The sequence below is a fragment of the Perca fluviatilis genome, chromosome 15 (assembly GCF_010015445.1).
Source record: "Perca fluviatilis chromosome 15, GENO_Pfluv_1.0, whole genome shotgun sequence".
In the NCBI taxonomy this organism is placed as follows: domain Eukaryota; kingdom Metazoa; phylum Chordata; class Actinopteri; order Perciformes; family Percidae; genus Perca; species Perca fluviatilis.
Window position 1 is genome coordinate 20,239,600 of NC_053126.1, and position 22,429 is coordinate 20,262,028.

The 22,429-nt window shown below is 42.3% G+C and overlaps 1 protein-coding gene across 12 annotated transcripts in view; it reads left to right on the top strand.

The window, feature by feature from the left end:
- The window catches only part of arhgap23a (Rho GTPase activating protein 23a), a 68,886-nt gene that overhangs the window by 10,133 nt on the left and 36,324 nt on the right, over nt 1-22,429 (top strand). For 5 of the 12 annotated variants that reach the window (XM_039823986.1, XM_039823988.1, XM_039823987.1 and 2 more), the window contains exon 1: nt 21,332-22,060. The exons of 1 other annotated variant lie outside the window; for it this stretch is intronic. In XM_039823986.1, the coding sequence (XP_039679920.1) occupies nt 21,827-22,060 (234 nt within the window). In that variant the 5' untranslated portion in view covers nt 21,332-21,826. Of the gene's footprint in view, nt 1-2,641; nt 2,987-20,239; nt 20,391-21,331; nt 22,061-22,429 lie in introns of those variants that run through there. 6 more of the 12 variants (XM_039823992.1, XM_039823995.1, XM_039823993.1 and 3 more) reach the window with 3 other exon arrangements.

Genomic DNA, 22,429 nt, shown 5'->3' on the forward strand with positions numbered 1-22,429 from the left:
TGACCCCCATTGCCTGCCTCATCACCCTCCCTTTTCTCAGAGACCATCTGCCCTGCCCTCTCACCTTAAGACCAGGATACTGCTGCTAAGCTTCTCTGGCCTCTCACTTTGCCACGGTGGATTTCCAACCAGCCGTGTGCTCACAGAAACTACTTTGGCTGCACTATACGAGTAACCTGGGGGGTCACGTATGTTAATTATCCGTCTTAAATTGGAGATGAGTGAAAGTCATGACTAGGACTTTCGGAGAGTGTCCTCTGTAAGCCTTTGGCTGGGGTATTGGGTGTCTCTGAGCGGGCCAGAGGCGGAGGTTGGATGCCGTGGAGAGAGCGTGAGCAGACATAGGAGACACGTTGAGATGGAGGCTAAATTGGCTGCTGCAGCTCTTGGCGTGGGAAGGCTCCCAAAAGCTGCCTTTCCCCCCCTATGACTCCAGTCTGCAGGCAGGCTTTTGAAGTGGCTCTCTGATACTTGCACCCCTCAGAGTAATAGTAGCCACATGGGCCTCCTCCAGCTTTAAGCCATCACAGCACCATGTCTCCACATTTTTATCTTGTTTCCTTGTTTTTCCTTCATCTGGACTAAAGCTAATATTAACACCTCCTACACATAATGAAGGCCACAGCTACCGTGGAGCATATATACAGTAAGATTAAGTAGTTTGACTTCTTGGCAGCAGTCCGAAGTTCCTGTTCTATTGATGAGTAAGCTTCTCCTGACTGCACTGCACGCCTATTGATTCACAGTATTTATCTGCAGCCAAAGGGGCTATAAATACAAGTTTTCCGAGAATGTATGAATTATAGTCTATTATGTCTGGGTGTGGAAGGAATTCAGCTATCTGTCAATGAGTTAAACTTTCATTATGCTTTGTTGAGCCCATCCCTGTTGTAAATCAGGACTTGTGGCCTTTTGTTAGTAACACTGATTTATATTTAGGCTGTGAGATTTTCCATGCAGTGTAATGCATCCCATTTAATAAACCTGTGGTTTACTACTTTTACAGTACATCAGGATTATGAGGTAGCTTTTCAGTGCTACTATAAAGTGATTCAAACTGTCAGACCTATTTTTATAACCGATTCATTGCTTAAGTAATGTCTTAAGCAAATATGCCAGAAATTCACTGGTTGTTTCTTCTCAAATGTGAATATTTGTTTTTGAAAGTAAAGTGAAGATTTTTGGCTTTATAGACCAAACAATTAATTGAGAAAATAATCTGCAAATGAATCGATAATTAAAATAATCATTAGTTGCGGCCTGCAGTTGCTCTTTCACTTCCCTTTTTACAACATAAATACAATTTAATCATTTGAGATTCCAAAATCTTTGAAGGACCCTAAGTAGGCTATACTAAGTGCCTAAGTGCTATACTTAAGTACAATTTTTTGCTACTTCATCATTCACTACATTTCAGAGGGAAATATTGTACTCTTTACTTCCCTACATCTATGTGATACCTGTTTCAGATAAAAATTTCAAAAACCTATAATGAGCATATATACATTATGATGCATTGTTATATAGTAGATGTAATTTGTATATACAAGTTATTTAACATTAATATGCTGCTTATAACGCCTCTTCCAATATTGGGCATATAATAATGTGGATTTATAACTTGGATTGCGCCTGCGTGAGTACTTCTACTTTTTATAAACTGATACTTTCCTTCAAACAGGCTTTGGGGTTTTTATGGCAGTTAGTTGTATTCTTATGTCTTTTATTTATTGTATTTCATTTTATTAAATAAAAAGTGCTTCATAATATATTATGAAGATTTTTAGCTTTAAAAAGTACTATATAAATAAACTTTACTTACTTACTTACTTAAGTAAGTACTGATAATACTTTGGAATGCGGAACTTCTACTTAAATATTATCACACTGCAGTAGTGGTAGTTTTACAGTTAATCAGGTGACAGATTTGTTAGTTAAACTTTAGTTAAACTTGATTAATTTGTCCTACATACTTTAGTATATGGTTAAAAAAAACGATAAACTTATTTCCAGTGCCAGAATTATTTTTTTTAAAACGCTTTGCTGTTTTTTTTCTTTTTCTTTTCAAACCCTTACTTTACTTACTGTGTTGGTGGCATCAGAGACCCCTCCCGTCCTGCACACAAATGTCTTGGCACAGCCAGAGGGAGCCCGCACGCTGCGGGTCTGCAGGGCGGAGCGCACAGATTTACCCAACGCACCCTCCTCTATTTTGACTACCTTCAATTCCCAGAATGTCAAATTAACTACAATACAACTCTAGTAATTCCGGTATGAATTTCCACCATAAAGGTGTAGACTAAGGCACTCTTTTTTTTATTTTTATTTTTTTATTTTTTATTTTATTTTTTTTAAAGTGAATCTGAATCCGCAAAGTAACTAATTAACTCATGTTATCATAAAAATGTTGTGGAGTAAAAATGGCTTCCAAAATGTAGTGGAGTAGAATTATAAAGCAGCATAAAATTGATGTACTCAAGTTAAGTACCTCAAAATTGTACGAAAAGTGCAGTACTTGAGTAAATGTGCTTGTTACATTCCACCATTTTTTGTTGAAATTTGGACACATTCCCTCTCAGGACTTTACTTTGAAGGCAGAGTCTCCTGACTTCCTGACGCCACTGCAGAGCGTTTCCAGGCAGGGCCGAGCATGGGGCCGAGGAGCGCAGAGGGATTTAGTTCTGTACAACTGATGCGGTCTGGCGGAAGAAGAAAAAGAAGAGGATGAGGAGGGGGTTAGCACATTGAAAGGCCCGAAACAACGGGAACAGAGTGGGTTTTTTAGAAGGAAGGAAGCTGGATACGTGTTGAACATATAAGTTTGTGTTTGACCGCAGCATTGTTACTCTCGGAGCAGCTTCAGTTCTGTTCACCGCTCGTGCAGCAACAAATCTGCCTCTCCTTGTTGCAGCCGAACAATTTCTGTTGTCCAATGAATGGAGTTGCTTTTTGCCTTGTTGGAATACCACCCTACTCTGAGAACCACGTAAGTACAAGGAGCTGCTTGTTTATAATTATATTGATACCCGGACGATATTGTGTTTGGACAGGCTGAAGTGCAGCGCGGTACTGCTGGTCAGAGAGCGTGATTTCCTAAGAGGATTAACACTAGTTTACATAGCCACTGTGTACACACACACACTCAGTGACATACTGTACTGAAAACAAGTGTTTGATCAGTGTTTTTCTGCAGCTTTTGTCCACTATTGTTGAGGGCAAATGGTGCGCAGCCGAATGAATTTAGCGGCTGCTTCACCAAAGTGATCTAGAGTCCCATTTAACGCCCGGGTTGCTTCACTCTTTTGTCCGCCTCTTGCTGCACCAGGAGGCGGACAGCCTGTCAATAGAGACGGGACGTCCCAAACAGCGGTGGGTGTTTGGAGAGTGTCGATCACTTCTTCTTTAGTTGATTTTTACTATTAATCAAGCAAATTATTCAGTTCATTGGCTAGTGGACTTCCATCACTTGTTTTAACTGTTTTTACGCACACAAACAAGCCATCAATAGTGCTAAACATGCAGGTGGGTGTTTCTTAAGTGATGATATAACCGTAAATGAGAAGATGGGAAAAGTATGACCTTTAAGTCAATCACAAGACTTTACAACCACCAGTAGAAAGAAACTCCTTTCATAACTGTATCATAGGTTATACAGATGGATCCCATCCTTAACCGCTTCTGAAAAAAAGTTAGATAAACCCAGTTCCTGTGAATTTGTGTTGTTTTATGGTGTTTCCTTTGCTGAAAGTGTGTGTGTGTGTGTGTGTGTGTGTGTGTGTGTGTGTGTGTGTGTGTGTGTGATGAGGATGTGTCAGCCAGGGAGTTGCTGAGATATTTGCTTTGGACCTTTGCTGTAGTGTAGCGTTTGTGTGTTTGACAGGGTTATGAGTTATATTTGCCAGTGTCTCTCTTACCTTTATGATTCTCTGCTATTACCACATTTGTGGGGGGTTTTGCTCATGAATTTCCCCCATTTTCTACCTACCTTTGCTCCCTTTCTGTCTGTTGTGGTTGAGTTTATCCCCTCCAGCATGCTTTCATTTAACCTCTCTGGTTGTATTTTGCTGTAACAGAACTGTGAATGTTCCTTCAGACACATTAAATTCACTTTTATCTTTTCAATTTGAGGCTTGTTACGTATAGCTTTGTCGTAAAACACTTTGTAGTAAATGTATAACAACTGCTGTGCCCACAAAACTGTCACCTTAATGAACAAGATGTCATTAAACTGCATTCAAAGTGTCTGATATCCTCCAGTCTAACTCTCTCTAAACTGTTTATGTTTCTTTTTGCCGACCCCAAGCTCTCATTTAGCCGGGCTTCTTTCTCTCTCTGCATGTCATTTTACTTCTCTTTGGCCAAAGAGAGGAGTTTATCTTCATGATAGCTGTTTTATTGTACGGAAAACTAAATTATCCTCTTGATGTGCAAATGAGTACATCCAGGAACACATCTGGCATGTGATTGAACGCTAAGTCATTTAGATGAAGCGATAAAGCCCAACAGTGAGATGCAAAATTACTGTAATCTGATTAAATGTTAAATTTGCCGCAATGAGACACAAAGTAAATTGGGCTTTCTGTGTTGGTTCAGCATTTGGGCGCAGAGACAGGAAGGCGTGAGAGTGTTGAGCAGTTATGATGATGTCCAGTGGGACTAGTTCAATGTTGTTAGCAGGCCTGCTCTAATGTAGCAGTGCAGGGTTTGTGGTTGAGATCAATAGAGGCAGGGTGGGGCAGAGGGCAGGACGAGCATGATGTCTAATGCTGCATTGTGCCACGTGATGCCGGAGTTATATGATGGGAAACATGAGAGCGCTTATATGAAAATCTTGAACCGGTCGATGTTAAAGCCTCTTTTTTTTGTCCGTGTGTCACATGCACCAGTTTGCCTCTGATACACTGCAGACTAACGCAGCATTATCGTGCAGTCTCCTGAGTGTATCCAGACATGACTTGCACACGATCGATCACAAAGTGTTTTTTATTTTTTGCTGATCCGTGGCCTTTGCTCTCTACAGCCCAGCTAATAGCTTCCTAATAATCAAAAGCCAAACTTCAGACAGAGGCTTTGGCCAATCCACAGACTGTCTTTCTAGTCTGAGCGCCAGCTGATCACAGGACAACCACCTCAGAAACGTTGCAGACCTCAGACCACTGAGGCCCCATCCAGTCAGCAGGTCCAGGATCAGCTCCTGGTCAAAGGCAACGTTAACTGAAAGCAGCTGTATGATGCTGCAGAGGAAAGTATTCCTGTGATCATTAGCAGATGGTTTCACCACGTAGTAGGCACATAGCACAGACAATACTGCAATGCTGGGAATTTATGTGATTCTTCGTACATTGTATCCCACTTCAATGCTGTATACTGGTGTTTTCTAACCTGCGGGCCAAGAGCTACAGATGAACCTGAGTAGTTGTGAGGACAGACAAAAAGAAAGAAATATTCTGCAACACAATATTCTGCTTTTTCTCTTTACTTTTCTCAAATTTTTGTGATTTAGTATAGAAGACATTACTGTAATGTACCCTTTTGTACCCTTTTTATAACAGAAAGTGATGCAGAAGTCATGTGACAAAAAAAGTTACTCGTGCTGCAGCTATGGAGAACTTTTTCAAAATTTTGAGTTGGGAAAGTTCACCAAAAGCCAGCCTGTTGTGCATTGCATTGTGGGACACTACCCTGAAGAATCAAACAGTATTGGCACATGCAGTTTTTCCTGGCTAAATGTGCGACATACCCAAAACATGATACTACATACTGTCTTTAGCTGCGTCAGTGCAGTGGGTGAATCTACACAGTGGACACAGAGAGCACGACAGTAAAGTGTGTGTTACGGAGTGCCCTGCAGCAGTCCGTTAATACCATTAAAACATCTCTCACACCTTTACACCTCCGTCACCCCTGCTGCATTCCTCAGCTCTGGGCCTTGAGACGACAGCTGCACCATCGCTCACACCTCGCATCCACAATCATTAACCTGGTTTTTATTTTTTTTTATTTCACCTTTATTTTTACAGGCAAGTCATTAAGAACAGGTTGTTATTTACAATGACAGCCTGACAAGTGGCAAAGCCACTTAAGGGAAAGAGGGCTAGAAAATACGTGTGTGTGTGTGTTTGTGTGTGTGTGTGTGTGTGTGTGTGTGTGTGTGTGTGTGTGTGTGTGTGTGTGTGTGTGTGTGTGTGTGTGTGTGTGTGTGTGTGTGTGTGTGTGTGTGTGTGTGTGTGTGTGTGTGTGTGTGTGGACACACTAAAATCACACACGGCCGTGCACAGGTGTTCACAAATATAGGCACTCCAGTATGTTTACATCATACTTAAATGGTCAGATGGTTTTTGTTTTGAAGCCAGCTCCATGGAGCGTCTGATTTGTCCTTCTCCTATTATGTTTGCAAGAGGAAGTCCTTGATACCGTACAAACATGGTGTGTGTATAGGTGGGCGAAGTAAATCCGTCATCATCATTGACCTTGTTTACTGTGGTGAGATGGGAGCGGCTGCCGTAGTGCAGCTCTGCTAAGCAGGTGTGTTTCTGTTGCTTATGCCTCTTTATTGATCCCCCAGTCAGTTGGTTTGCGTCTCTGACTCAAAATTGACTCTATTGATTGAATACATTTAGTTTTTACATATAATTATTGCATTGCAGTTCTGTGAATTTAATTATCATGATTCTATTTTTGTATTAATGGGAATAGCTTATTAAAAGTTCAGTTACACCATACTCAACACCTTCAAATCCATTTTCCCCCTTTTATTCCTTCTAAAGTAGCTTTAAAGTTGGAAAAATCATGATTGACCCGGCGGTGGGTGGGTCGGTTGAACGGGGTAATTAGTTTTTGTTTAGTTTACTGAACCATTTAATCATGCTACTAAAAGAGCACAAAATGTGACAAATGGATGCTGGCTATAAGAAGTTGATGGTATGTTCTGTGATTTTCTCTGATGGAAATTGCATCAAACCAACCTTTTCTCAATCAATACCTTAAATCATCTTCTGATAGCAAGTACAGATCCAATACCACTGTTTGTTTGTTTTTAAATTTCCCAGTTATTTAAAATATGTTGAATTGGGATAATCTTTATGTAAAGTAAGATAAGGGCCAGAGATTGGTGTGGCACTAAACACTGAGGTGGCATCCCACTTAACTGACTGAACTTTATAAGAACAACGCCCTGATGGCCTGATTTCTGCCTTTCTTTAGAGCTGTTAGTTGTAGAAGTAAAAACAAATAAGTTAATTAGTGAATATTTGAATACCATACATGCATATTAAGGGGTTCCCCTATACTTTTATTTGCTCTTATCTCTCTGTTCCCCCTCTTTTCAACACATTAGCTGGACATGAAGTTTACCTGTCCAGCAAAGTGTCAGATCTCGTACCCAGTCATCTTCTCCTAATGCAGCACTCGTCCTCTCTTGTGTCTCAGCTGGATGCGTTTCATGTGGCGTCTGACTCGCAGGCACTGGGTGGTATGTTGTGAAACAAAGCCTCTCTCAGAAACAGATGAACTAATTAGATTCAGCCAGTTGATGGTCTGGCCTGCGTCAGTGCTTCTTTGTGTGTGTGTGTGTGTGTGTGTGTGTGTGTGTGTGTGTGTGTGTGTGTGTGTGTGTGTGTGTGTGTGTGTGTGTGTGTGTGTGCGTGTGAACGTGTGTTGTTCCTATGCAGGACAAATATTATCCGATACTGTACATGAGGGGCTTCGTGTTAAGGTGATTCCCAGCACATAGGAGGAATGAAGAACAAGTCAGGTCTTGTTCCGAAATGCAGACTTGTCTGCAGGATCGGCCTGAAGGCTGCGAGACGAGGTTTGAATCAGGTTCAAAGTTCAGAGGTGAGGGGCCCCCTTCGTCACACACTTGGCCCCCAGTAAATAGGCTAAAGAGGCAGGAGGGAACCCCTGTCACTGTGTGCGACAGGGGCCACAGGGGTTAAGCAGGGGCCGCTGTTCAACTGATCTTCAATTCAGATGATCAAATCCGGCATCTTATTTTGTCTATGTCGCATCTCAATATCAAATGCACATTTTTGCTTTGTGTTCTCATCATGTTTACATTTTTGCAAAGAGGCCCAACGATATGCTGCACTGTGTCTCTCTGCATTCAGCCTTTCAGGCATTTTATCAACAGCAGGGATTGCACAGGAATGTGTGCGAGACAGAGAGAAGGAGGGGTTAAGGAGGAAAATGAGGGAAGAAGATAACAAAATAGAGTGAATCCTGATGAGTCAGGGGGGAGAAGGATGCTAGCGTGACAGCCAAAACACAATGAAGCAATGGAAAGTAAAGACAAACAATCCTCCACTCATAACCTGCAGAAAAGCTGCCAAATTTCACACTGCTCTTATAAGCTACCAGTACAACTGGCACGCTGTTCTTGGATGTTCTCGGTTGTAGCAGCGATGGGTGATAAAGTCTTATGTCTCAATATCGTAATTTTATGTAGTGAATTATCATATAAATATGGTATGACATGTAAGATTTAAATACATTTGAGAAACTCTTTTCAGATATAACCAAGTGGGAATGTTTTTAATCCAAGGAATGTACAAACAAATCATGTGGGGTATGTTTCATACCTCAGACATGCAGGGATTGTATAAACGGATACATTATAATTATAATTATTTATTTACACTCCTAATAACTATCATGCAATATCAATGTGCTCACAATGATGTACGAGCACTACTTTAACTAAGCTATTAGCCTACTTGACTGTGATGTTAACTGTTATTTTAACAGTTTGGGTTATGCAGTGAAGGTAGAAAATATTACAGCATGTTCTGGAAGTCCTAAAGCAACAGAAGAAGAGTTCTGATGATCCCGGGAGGTTTCTCTGGGGTTGTTTATATGTGTATGGCAGTCAGCCAGCTAATGTCCATCAGAGCTGTTTCATTGGAGTTAGTGAGCCGACTCACTGACCTCTATCTGTACTTCCTAAACAACCCGGGCAACAGTTTGTAAGCCGTCTGGGAGGGGAGGAGGGGGAAGGTTGTTTTGACAGTCTGGCAAAATCATGGGATAGAGATTATCGGGAAGCTAATGAGGAGCTGTGGATGCTGGGAAGAGATAGAGTGCTGTGGTTTTCCTGATGCCTGCAGGTCCAGCACAACACCGCCTCTGTTTACATGCTCACTAAGATTCTCTCAATGTAAAATAATGGTGGTTTTATTTGTTTTTGTGTGTACCAAATGGTCCAAAATGTCGCCTCTCTTCAGTACTGTACAGATGTTTTAAAGGAATAGTTTGACATTGTGAGAGATACCTTTCTATTTGCTTTGTTGTGAAGCTAAAGCCAACACGCGCTTAGCTTAGTGTAAAGACTGGAAGCAGGGGCAAACAGCTATCCTGGCCCTTGCTTTACGTTTGTAAAGGGCCACATTACAATGTAATGTTGTCACATCCATTTTCCAGGACCGTTAACTTAAAGCTACATATATTTGTGTTCTAGAGGCTACAGTAAAAAAAATAGTAAGCTATCCATAACTCAAAATTACTGGTGTATTCTGCCTGTAATAGAAAAATGCAAGTTTTTCTTCTCTTGAGTTGTGCATGTAAAAACTTACTGTAATGAACCAACCTGGATAGGGTAGTTTTGATGCTTCAGTTTCTGTAGCATGTCATGGTCTGCTAGGCATCAGTTTGCATCGCACAGCATCAAAGGTTACTCGGTTTGATTCAAAATCAGCAGTAAACCTTACTTTATTTCAGATTATTCCAAATTGCGTTAGTGTATCTTGGATAATTGTTAATGTGGCTAATTGCAGCGTAACAGGTAGCAGTTTTGTTTATTTTGTAGGTTTGCTGTGAGGGATGGAGGGAAAACCTCAACCAAAATCATACATGCATGCAAATACAGTCGGAGCTGTGTTCTTATTGTTTTCTCTGTGTCACCATCCTCTTTGATGGGGTAGTTTTTCTTTTTGTTTATTCCCTGATGGACTAACCTTTCCCAAATTCCAGCTTTACTTGTTTTTTCATTTCCATGTGACTTTGAGCAATTGCTGTCCTGCTTTGATCCTCTTTCTGTTACCTTCTTTGGTCAGCTCCTTTCAGGATACTTCTGTTGTTGCTTTCATTTCTCAAGTTGTGTCTGAATGTGCGGCCGCAGACTTTTTCATTTAGATTCAGCTGTGCTTTTTATAAATGCTTCGCTTAGCTAAATGCCATCCTTAAAGCATGAGATATTCGTATGTATGCTTGTGCCATAAAAGGTTTGTTTCGGTATGATTCTTGTATATCCACTCCCTTCTTCTCCGCTCACTCAGTTTACAGAATGAAAACTAACAGGACGGTATGTTTCTATTAGCGTTTCTCTTTGCTTCAAGCAGTGCCAGGGTGTCTTTCATCTGAATAACAGAGTGAAACCATGTGTGTTTGACTCTCATATCAACAGTCACAGTCCCTTGCTGTCTTCCCACTGGGCAGCCAAAACAGGGAAGCAACTGAGACCCATGATGCTGTGCGGCTGCACGTTTGGCCTTTTTTTTCTGGGGTGAAACAAGTCATGAAATCACAGAGGACAGTTTATTTCTGCGGGGTGAATCCCAGACTCTGAGTTGTTGCCACCCCTGCATTAAAAGGCCACTAATACAGAATGACAGAGGCTAAAGACAGAAACAACATCAACCTGGCCTGTGGGTCTCATCATTACAGTAAACAAACAACATGGATCTGGAATCAGCAAGAAAACAGTAGCTGGGCAATATATCGATATCGTGATATGAGACTAGATATCATCTTAGATTTTGGATATCGTAATGTCGTGATATGACATAAGTGTTGTCTTTTCCTGGTTTTAAAAGCTGCATTACTGTAAAGTGATGTACTTTTCTTACCAGACTGTTTATAGCTGTTCTATTATTTGCCTTTTCCCCACTTAGAAATTATGTCCACATTACTGATGATTATTTATCTAAAATCTAATTGTGAAGATATTTTGTTAAAGCACCAATTGTCAACCTTAGAATATCGCTGCAATATCGATATCGAGGTATTTGGTCAAGAATATCGTGATATCTGATTTTCTCCATATCGCCCAGCAGTAAGTAGCAGCATCCCTGTCTTCTAAGAGATGTCCTTCTCTGCAGCTGGGTTTTACCGTCTGCAGTTTGTCAACAGGAAGGAGCAGACAGATGAAACGATAGTGCGGGCCCATCCTCCTGTATTCAAAACATGCAAGGCGGTATCTGTATACCATCTTTGTGCCACAGGGGAATGACGAAGAGAGAAGGGAGGTGGAGGGGTGCTTAGGCCAGCAACGTTTTTGATTTAATCTCCAGATTCATCCACACCGTGGGAGACATGTTAATGCCAGAAGAATCACGCTTTATAAGTTTTGCTTGGCCTTTTTGCATCGCGTGTGATCTGCTTCGCTTTGTGCTTCGGGCTTTAGATTGAAGAAAATTTAGATTTTACAGGAGAGAAGATTTGATTTGTCAGCCTCAAAATTCATGCAGTAATTGATTATGTTTGCGTGTGAATATCTTTTGCCTATTGGCAACATTTGTTCAGCACTTGAAGAGGTCAACATGAGCCCGTGGACAGTCATGAGGGTTGGAAAACAGATTTGGGACAGTTTGAGAGAAATATTGGAAAATCTTAGTGAATCCTTGAACTTTTAGATCATGCTTGAGTAAATCTATAAAATCAGTGGATATATACCAGCAATTCTCAAATATTTCCACATCAATAATCCTCAAATATCCAGACATAATCCATATTTCCCAATTTTTGGGGCGTTTTAGGCCTTTTATTTGACAGGACAGCTGAAGAAATGAAAGGGGAGAGAGAGGACAAATTACATGCAGCAAAGGGCCACAGGTCAGAGTTGAACCCGGGCCCGCTGCGTCGAGGAGCAAACCTCTATATATGGGCGCCCGCTCTACCAACTAAGCTATCTGGGCGCCCATTTTTAATTTAATTTATTCCTTTAATATACTCCTCGCTCCTCTAAGGGCTCCCTAAATAGCTCCTCTACATCCCCGGACTCCACTTTGAGAATCGCTGGACTGTACGATCCTATGCAAACAGAGCGATGGAGGACTTCCTCAGTGTAGTGTGAGCGGTGGTGCATGGCAGGAATGTAAAAACCAGATGACCTCAAATGGAAACTCCAGGGCTGTTGGAGGCACGCAGGCCATCTCACTTGCTCTAATAAACCCTCAGTCTCCATTCTGCAGTCCTGCCCTCTCTTTTTTTCCCTCCCAACCTGGCTCAGTTAGCCTCCCAACCTGGCTCAGCATCGCCTCCACCACGCCCCAAGTGTTGGACCGCTGCCTGGTTTTTGGCCTGCCCTGTAGGCTGAGATGCTCGCTTCGGGTCCAGCTCCATCTTCCGCCAAGAAGAACAACGACGTCATCCTCCAGTCCCAAAGTTATAATTTGCATTTGGTAATTACACAGAGGCAGAGATGAGCTAAATATATCTGGGCTGGTAGAGGGGGAAAGAGGGGGGGCTACAAGTATGGCTGTCCTCAGCCAAGATGTAGACGAGGGGGGTGGAGAGAGTCGAGAGGCTTGCTGGAGCCCTGTGGGTTTCTGCTGCTGAGGCCTGCTCCTGAAAACAACCAGGAAAGAAAGAGAAGAGCAAGAGGCAGAAAAAAGGAAGGGGGGTGGCTCCTATTGCAGCGGAGCTCAGACGTGACGCTCTGATTGCTCCCAGCGGTTGTGGTCAGTACAGAGGAGAGGAGGAGGGGGCCGGGCTACAGTGCAAGAGGAGCAGGGTTAGCTCTTTGCCAGATGTGGTCATTGGCCTCATGGTATACATGGTATACACACCAGGGGACAGATGTATCTACTCGAGAATGTACAGCTGCGAGATAGTTTACCTGACAAAACCCAGCAGCCGCCGCCTCTTGATGACACTCCGAATCAGCAGGATGTGGCATTAGGGAAGCTGTTGTCTGTCTCTGTGTCCATGTTTTCGCGTGAGAACGAACTGTGAAAAGATATTGCACCTTTAACTGCAACCGATTTGTTGGTTCTACAATCCCTATGCTCCTTCAGCACGAAAGGGAAAAAAAACACCATCTGTAATTTATTCATTTATGTGGTGCTTACTGCCTGTTAAGTTGCCAGATTCATAACACCAATTGAAACAGATTGAAGTTGTAAAAAAACATGTATCAGAAGGCACCAATGTAGGAGCTTTACATTCTGAACCTTCACACTCTGAAAAATCAGCTGTGAAAACCAATTGCGGACCTATAATGAGCGTAAATGTCTGCCGTCCAACTTGTCTCCCTGCAGGTTTTTTTTTCTCATGCTGGAACAGAGGCACCTTGTTGGTTCTCATGGCAACTGTCAGCAAGGAGGTGATGGGTGACTGTGATTAGGTTGAAGACGGTTGTAAAAATGAAGCCTGACAACCTGGTGACTGGCTGCATTTGAAGTGGGAAGCCTGAGTTACTGGAAAAGATTACTTCACCCAGAAAAAGCACATTCGTCACTTGGTATCTATTCATGCAGATTGTGTGCATTACAGTTGTTTTTATTGACTGATTTTAGCTTATTACAGATGTAGCTATATCAGCATACATATCAGCTGAAAAGTATTGCAGTACAAACATACCAAAGATATGTTTCAGGTAGTTTAGAAAAGTGTTTATAGAAAGATGTTGTGTTCTTTTTTTTCATGTCATTTTTCAACACTTTGTGCACCAAAATTAAAGTGTTTTTTACCTCCATCAGCATTGAGGTAGTTGCAGAAGTTTCAGTGGCAGATATATTAAAAAACAGACGCATACAACTAAAACTATCAATAGTTGCAACCGCAGGTAATGTGAAAAAAAAAACATGTGAGGTGGACAAAACTTGTATCTTATGCTTTCTCTTCTTCTGAGTTGTTTGGTTGTAGATGTGACCTGAACATAGAGAAAGCTCTCCACTGAAGCAGGACACTCCCTGCTAATTAGGTTAAAGTGGAGCACCATCTCTCCACTTACTGTGCAGGGAAACATAATGGGTGTGTTATTTAGCTGTGGTTCTCTGTATCAGTATCACTGCTTCTTGCACACTCATGCTTACAGTTTTGATCAAGTAGGAATCTCTCCACTATGAAATATTGCTACATTTTATGAAACCGGGTCAAAGGACAACAGATCCTCCCCCAACATAAACATGCACACACACACTAACGCAAGTCTAATAGCATTTAATAATTCATCAACATACCAAGATTTTGCTGAATGTGACCGACACGCACGGTAGCAAATGTGTGTTAATTTTATTTAGCGATCAGTCACGCAGTCTAGCCTCTATAAAGTCAGTGAAAGAACGCCTGACGATGATACAACGCAGAGGAGATGTATGGGAGGTAATTAGAGTGCATCTGTGAGTAAATATGTGCATGTGTCATTGCTCTCTCTTCACCATCTGCTCCCTCCAACTTCCTCACTTCTGTTTTCGCTTTAGATCACTCTCTGCCCTCATTTTTTATTCTCTCCTCCGGTGTTCACTTTCCAACATCTGTTACCCCCTGTATCATGCTCTCCTTCCCACTCTCTATTGGGCTTTTTTTTGCCTACGTAGATGCTTGTCTGGCTGGCTGACTCGCATATCTATATATATAAATTATCACATTTGAGAAGCTGGAAACAGCAAATATTTGTCATTATTGCCTAATAAATGACTTAAACAATCAGTTGATTATCAAAACCAACAGACTAATTTATCTAAGCTGAAACGATTAGCAAACTAATCAATTATCAGCAACAATTTTAATTACTGATGTATTGTCAAGAAATGTTTTAAAGCTATAGTCTGTAGTTTTTGTCGCCCCCATGAGGAATTCTAAGTAATGACAACAAAACTGTTGGTGCGTCCACATGATACAAGCCTTCCGTGATCGCGCACAGCCCCCACCCCTCCTCCACGCAGTTGCTAGTAGCCATGAAGGATTAAAAAAACACAACGGACTCTTCAGAAGAGGTAATTATCTTCACTCGAGTTTCTGCGTGCGAAAGTCGACGGACAACACAATCTTCTGAACATAGCCATACTGAGAAATACAGAGAGAGTTGTGTGGAGCTGATAGTCTTAATTAGTTTTGTAGCAACTGATTTGGCTTGAATGTAACAGATGTTCATTAGAATTAAAAAGTTACGCACTAAAGCTTTAAGCTTAATGCCAAGAATTCACTATGTGATAGTAAACTAAAAATATTTATATTTTGCACAAAACAAGGCATTTGACGATGTCAGCCTGTGTTTGTGATGGACATGTTTAGCTATTTAATTAAATTTATGGATTAAAAGAATAATTGGGATTAATTGGTAATGGAAATAATCATTAGTTGCAGCCCTTGAGTAATTGTTTCAGCAAAATGTCAGTGTGTGTACTGATTGTATCAATAATTAAGAATCTTGTTTAAGGGAGAATTTTGGGGTCCAGCTATGGGCTTCCATGCTGACAGGACTCACATGGTAGGGCTGGGCAATATATCGATATTATATCAATATCGTGATATGAGACTGGATGTCATCTTAGATTTTAGATATTATAATATCGTGATATGACACAAGTGTTGTCTTTCCTGTTTTTAAAGGCTGCACTAGAGTAAAGTGATGTCATTTTCTGAACTTACCAGACTGTTCTAGCTTTTCTATTATTTGCCTTTACCCACTTAGTTATTATATACACATTAATGATGATTATTTATCAAATATCTAGTTGTGTAAATATTTCTTTCTAAGCACCAATTGTCAACCCTACAATATCGATGTTGAGGTATTTGGTCAACAATATCGTGATATTAGATTTTTTCAGCTCTATCACATGGCGTCATGGCATCAACAGGCACATGTAAAGAATGCATGCATACTGCTCCCTGTGGAGATACACATGATCAGGTGGCCTGCTTTACCACTTTAATCCTCAGTGCAGGAGTATGCTGTGGATTGTTGTTGTATCAGTCAGGGAGGGATAGAGGGGCGGACCACCCAGCTCCCCTCAGCTGTGGGTTGATGGGATATCTGACCCTCGCACATTTCGTCTCAGAGTCCACCTGCTCTTGTCTCTGGACTTCCAGAGACTGTTTCCACCTCAAAGCCCACAACAGGTGTGACCTCTCTGATCTTTAGCCACTGTCTCCCACCCCCGACTTTGATGTTATTAATTAGTAACTGACATAAGAGCACAGATAACTGCTCATAGGTCGACTCACCCTGCACACTCTTCCCAGTGCCAGCTGCTGCGGCAAAAAAAAGAAAGTGCAGTTGTGTGTAGCTGCATGTTGAGTCCCCACCCTTTGCTCTGTCCCACTGGACTTTTCCCCACCCATCTGCTGTTGGACTCTGTGTTGTAGCTGCCCTCTAGTGGCTGCTGGGTGGTTACTACTACTCTGAGTGCAGCCAAAGAGGCCTATAGGTTCTGTGGTACGGGGATTTACTGGAGATTAAAGTTAAAATTAACCTGCTTAAAACAGCTACGTCCCTTTTTTCACTTTTCTTTGTAGAATCCACTTGGACAGATTATTGGTCTGTCTAGACCATAGACTGTAGGTCTAGACAGAGAAAGACTCCATCACTGCATCAGTGGGTCAATATCAGATGACTTGTCAGTTTCTTAGGCTTATTATTCTTTGATTGGATATTTCTTGATTTCAAACCAATAGACTTTTTCAACTTTAGACTGTATTTTATTTAGACAAAGTTCATTTGATTTTCTGATAAGCAAGTTAGAGTTAGGGTTAGGGTTCATGTCTCATGACTGTGTCATGACAGTGTCATGTGTTCATGACAGTGTCATGACACTCTTATGTAGATACCTTCAATTAAAGTGTTACCCAAAGTCCTTTACTTCAAAATTCAAATTATACCCAGCTCTACTTTCAACCTTTTGGATGTGTGTCCCCTTGAAATGGAGCAATGTCATCATGTGAGCACTTGGTGACAGGTTCACCATCTCTATGAGTCATTAGCAGTCAACTAAAGTGATTTTCCCTTTTCAAATTGTTTCATTTGAATACTTTTACAGGGTTGAAAGGCAAAAACTGCCCAGTATTTCACGATAAAAAACAGTTTTGGAGAAAGGATGAAAAAATAAATAAACCTAATTTCCTGTTGAAAAAGTATGTTTTTGAATCTCTCCCGTCCCCATACTCACCGCTTGACCCCTCCGATTTATCTTGTGAACCCTTTGGGAGGTTGGAAACCACCGCTGTGCATCATGCATAATTTGTGGTATTTTTTGTCATTTATAGCAACAGTGTGATGACACAGATAATTCATGCGGCTGCTGCAGCAACACATGAAACCTCCCATGCCACATGTTGAGTGTGTTGCTCTCAACAGTAGGGGACGTGATTCACACTCAGAGCTGAGGACACTTCTTATCACCTCTTTTAAAGATTTAAAGAATCTTTTAGATTTTGGTATAAATGGAGTCCCTCGTCTCTTTCTCGAATTTGTTGTGCCCGTTTTGAGTTTCATTGTCAGCATCAACCGCAGCCTGTCCTTCACTGACCCTTTCTGTTCTTTTTCTGAGTTATCGCAGCCTGTGTTTAGAGAAACACCCGATCGTTGTGTCTGCAGCCTGGTTTGTTTGTGACACGCCAACTAAAGGCTCACTCAGCAGTCTTCTACTCTTTCCTGTGTGTTTCCTGTCAAGCCTCAGCTTATTCCTCCTCCTCACACCTCTGTGTTTTAATGTGTAGGCGCAGTAGAGAGGAGAGAAACTTTGTTTTGTCTAGCGAGGCAGCCACAGTGGAAAAAGAGGAGGGAGGCCTTTTTGTGTTAATCTGTTGGCCAGCGGTCATGTTATGAGTGTAAAGCGGATTAAAACATATAACCAAACTAATCTGTCCGTTACACCGACAACCGTGCCCCACTATATCCTGCATTACCTCCCTCCCTACATCCTCACCCCTTTCACTTTTCCACTGATGTGTTTGTTATCAGAGAGCAAAGGGGGCCGGGCATGGGGCCGGGCAGGAGGCAACGAAGTGGAGATTAGCGGCGCGTGTCTGCCTTTGATTTCCTGACTTCAAGAGCTTTGTGCTGCCAGGTTAAGGTCAAAAATAACTAATATGATGCCTGTGTCGTCTCCAGGGTGCAGTATGTGTTTACTCAGCAATCGAATAGTCAGATAAGGGAGGTATGCTGCAGTGATGTACATCAGGCTCACATGCAGGTGATGGGTGTGTGGCCTGCTCGGGCATGCTTCAGCCAAACAGTAGATGGTGTGGCAGGGGGTGCTATTGTCACAACTCTTCATGTGTGACTGTGTGTCCTCTGTGTAAACTGTAACTCAACGCCCTTTTTGTTCATTTCTCATCATCCTCTTTTTGTAAATGCCTCCATGGTTCATGAAAAGGAGAGAGAGAAAGAGAGGAAGAGAGGGAGCTGGACGGACAAAGACCTTTTGTTTCCAAATTAGGCACTACTCCCTCCTTGCCAAAACTAACTGTTATTGTGAAAAATGTGATATGAAATCCCCACTCAGCGCTGCCACTGTGAAATGGAGCGCTTGTGTATTTTCAGATATTAAACCCTTGTCTGGCTTTCCACCAGAGATGCACAATGATCTGACTGCTGCTCCGTCTGTGATTTCCTCGCACACATGGGTGTGGTCTTCTCTCACATCTCTCCCTCCTGAAGGAGAATCGGACCTCCTCCTGTGCCCGCCGGTGATCCACTCGTCTCTCCACAGGGCAGTTCTGCATGGCGCTACGTCGAACCCAGTGCTCTGGTCGGAACCAGAGAGTGAAAAGAGAACCCCCCCCCACACACATATACACACACACACACACATACACACACACAGCCACACAGCACTTTGACTTCATGAGGAACCCTAATTACATAGTGTATTTATACTCAGCTGTGACTCAGTTGGACATGTGGCTTGTGTGTGTGTGTGTGTGTGTGTGTGTGCGTGTGCGTGTGCGTGTGTGCGTGTGTGTGTGTGTATTAGTGAAAGTGTGTGCTGACTCTATAAACTATTTAAACCAGGGATGAAGTGGAGTGTAGATCCACTGAAACCTAGTCTGTGATTATTGCAGAAAAGGTCCTTTTAAAGTGACGCTATGAAAAGAGAAACAACACAATGTTCCTCTTACAGATGATGAAAAGGATTTCATAGGCAGTAAAATGCACCATTGCTCAATTCAATTCACTCAGGGGTTTTGCTGCTACATCCATACGCGTCACTTTTAATGGCTAGTATTAGCTGATGTTAGAAAACTTGAGGTGATATTGCTGAGTAAGTTTTCAATTTATCACAAAAGTAAAACAAGAAGTGAACACACCGTACATCACCAGGACACTGTTTTTTTTCTTCCTGTTTGTGTTGTGTTCACACACACACCTAACAGTAATGTCCTTAAAGGGGCACATCAAGATCAGCGTACTCTTCAGTAATGGTACTACTGGCTCTGGAAAAAACACCCCTAGTAATGTAAATAGCATTAGGGTTACTTGGAGTTGGAGTTTATATGGAAAGTCTGTGTTGGAAAACTGGGGGCATTGCGTTTTAATGACATGGGCGTTTACCAGGCAGGGAAGTCTAAGACGAAATACACTACCAAGTTGCATTATGGGAAGTGTAGGATCCAGGGTTTCGGAACCTGTCCAATGCATACTTTTTCCTTCTGACATAGTTGGCCAACATGTTGTAAGAACTAGTCCTTTTCTAGCATAAACCGTCCCTTAAAGTGGGGATATCTTTATCTATTCTTTATCTGTCTCTTGTGAGTCTGCCATATTAAAAAAAAAGCAATACTACAGTGCTGGAGTAGCCCTTTAGAGTAACTAACAAGACATTAGGATAAACTACTTTTATCTTTAATATTTACATTGTGATTTAGACATTAATGTAAAGAATCTTTAATTAATGTAATTAATGTTTCCTATAAGTACATATTGGTTGTATAATTGGCAGAGCAAAGACCACTTTCTACAGAATCTACAAAGAAGCGTTGCAGATTAGACTATTCATTGTTCCATTATGGTTATATAAAAATAAATAAAACTAAAACTAAATAAAGCTAGAAAAATTGATCAAAACAATGCAACTCATAAGATAAGTGATCACTCTTTATATAATAATGGATATTTTGCATTGTGTTGCCTGAATGTGAGCCTTCAGATTACATGTCTTTTGATTTATCACATTATCAGTCTTTACAAACTATTCAAGCCTGCAGTGTGTGTTGTTGTAGGCGAAGCACAGCATATCCAGAGGGTACAGTCTCTGCGCCGATGACGGCCCTCTCCAGTCGAGTTGATACTTGCCCGCTGTGCGGCAGGTGAAACCTGTCTATCCTCACTGGTAACGGATGTGAGGCGAGTTTACAGCGATGAGAACTGGAGGGGAAAGTCAGTCGTCTGCAACAACATGGTCACCTGTCTGCCGCTCTTGCATGGATCCTGGACGCCTGGCTGTTTGGTGAGAACTCTGCTGTGTGGGCGAGGTCACCTTTCTGACTGATTTAGTGGTGTGGTGTTTAGGTGTCACTGTGCTGCATTGGTGGACCCTGCGACTGTGTGTGATGGAGTTTGATAAAGAGGTCGTGTTGACATCCAGTAGCAGCCGTTTTATTTTGAGTACGCTCCTTGCTCTCCTCTTCAGCTTTTTTCCATGTTCTCCTCTCATTATCATCTTCCCTCCTCTATATTTTCCCTCTTAAGCAAAAAAAGAAAGGGAGTGAAATAGTGAAAACAGCAGCAAGGCAAATGTTTTCTTTTCTCTTTGTGCTGGGAATTGGCCTCCTTTTCGCTCTGTTTTTTTTGTTGTGAGGGGAGGCGGCGGAGGTAGGACCTGCTTTTGTGGAGTTTAGCGCCGGGATCGCAGCTTTGTCACTTGTGTTTGTGTCGCTCACACACACGCAGCACACGTGTGGCTGCCAGGCTTCCTCTGCAAAGATCTACAGTGGATTTTGCCTACAGGAGATATCTCTATCTAGAGCCACCTTCGCCTCTAACGTCTGGCCTCAGTGATGTCTTGTTTACTTGGAGTGAACTGCACAGTTCCAGTTTACTGTACATTACAGTTGGTTGTTTGCTGATGACTGTCAGACCGGTTCATGTGGAGGGAATGAGTGAATGCTTAGGTATGGATTGAGTGACAAAAACAAGGAAGAAAGAGAAAGCAAAACAGAAAAGGTTGGACAGAGTGAGGGATGAAATACTGTAGCTGATGCTCGCTTAGATAAAGAGAGTTTGGGGTAGAGATTACAGAGAGAGAGAGAGAGAGAGAGAGAGAGAGAGAGAGAGAGAGAGAGAGAGAGAGAGAGAGAGAGAGAGAGAGAGAGAGAGAGAGAGAGAGAGAGAGAGAGAGAGAGAGAGAGAGAGAGAGAGAGAGAGAGAAAAGTGGGAGGGAGGAGAGACCGAGGATCCAGCCCTCTGGGACAGCAGTGCGTGTTTTGGGGGTGGACAGAGGCTTTGTATGCAGAACATCACCGGACACCAACGGGAGGGACGCTGTCAGTTGTTCTCTGTGTGTGTCTATAGTGAAACCAGACCTACCTCTGATCCCTGCGCCACACACACTCCTCCATCTGCTGCCCCGGAGCCTGCCTTCTGCTCTCCCTGGACTCAACCCCTCTGAGAGTGTTAGAATGTGTGTGAGAGTCTTGGAGAGCCGTTTCCCAGCGGTCAGGAGGCTGTGATGTGGAACTTGTGGGATTAAAACTTTCTGGAAGCTCGGCAGTGACAGCGATGGATTGGAGCCAGGAGACGGGAAGTTCCGACTCTTGATTGACTGGAGGATCCCAGAGGAGGATTTGCAAGCATCACTAAAACCACTCTTTTGCTCTGTTGTATCTTCTGTATTTCTGCATCTGGACATTGTCCACAAGCTTGCGTAGAGTGTGTGAGCAGCCCATGTGGGCGGTGAGGGATGCGGATCTGAGAAAACTCCATGCCCTGATGCCCGCTGCTATGCTCCCGTGCCCTGCTCCGGCCGGCTCTGACTGGAGCTTCCAGAACCCGGTGGGGGTGGACTGCAGCTCCCCTGAACCTCGCTGCATCTGGCTGGCAGTGCTCCGCGGTGCCACAGGTTCAGTGCCGCCGCCTGCCATGCCCATTAGGCACAGCCAGAGCACTCCCCAGCCCAGGGTAAGGAGAGGTCACCCCGTCCTCGTCTAGTGGCCGGACCTGGAGCTACTGATTTAAAGCATCAGTCTTTTGCTGCAGTTAATTGATTCTAAATGAAATGTTTTAGTTGGAGGATATCAAAATAATCTGATAAGGACAGTGAGTGTGCCTTGTTAAAGTAGGTAATGATTGGTTAATTTTCATTATTATTATTATTGATTATTAATTGATTAATTGTTCAGCCTTTGAAATTTTAGGAAATAAGGACCCTAGATGTTCTCTTTCATTTTTTAAATTGTACTAGTTAAAATCATGGTAAAAGGGATTCATTCAATATAAGATAGATAAAAGCTGCAAATTCTCATATTGTCGAAGCTGGTACCTACAAGT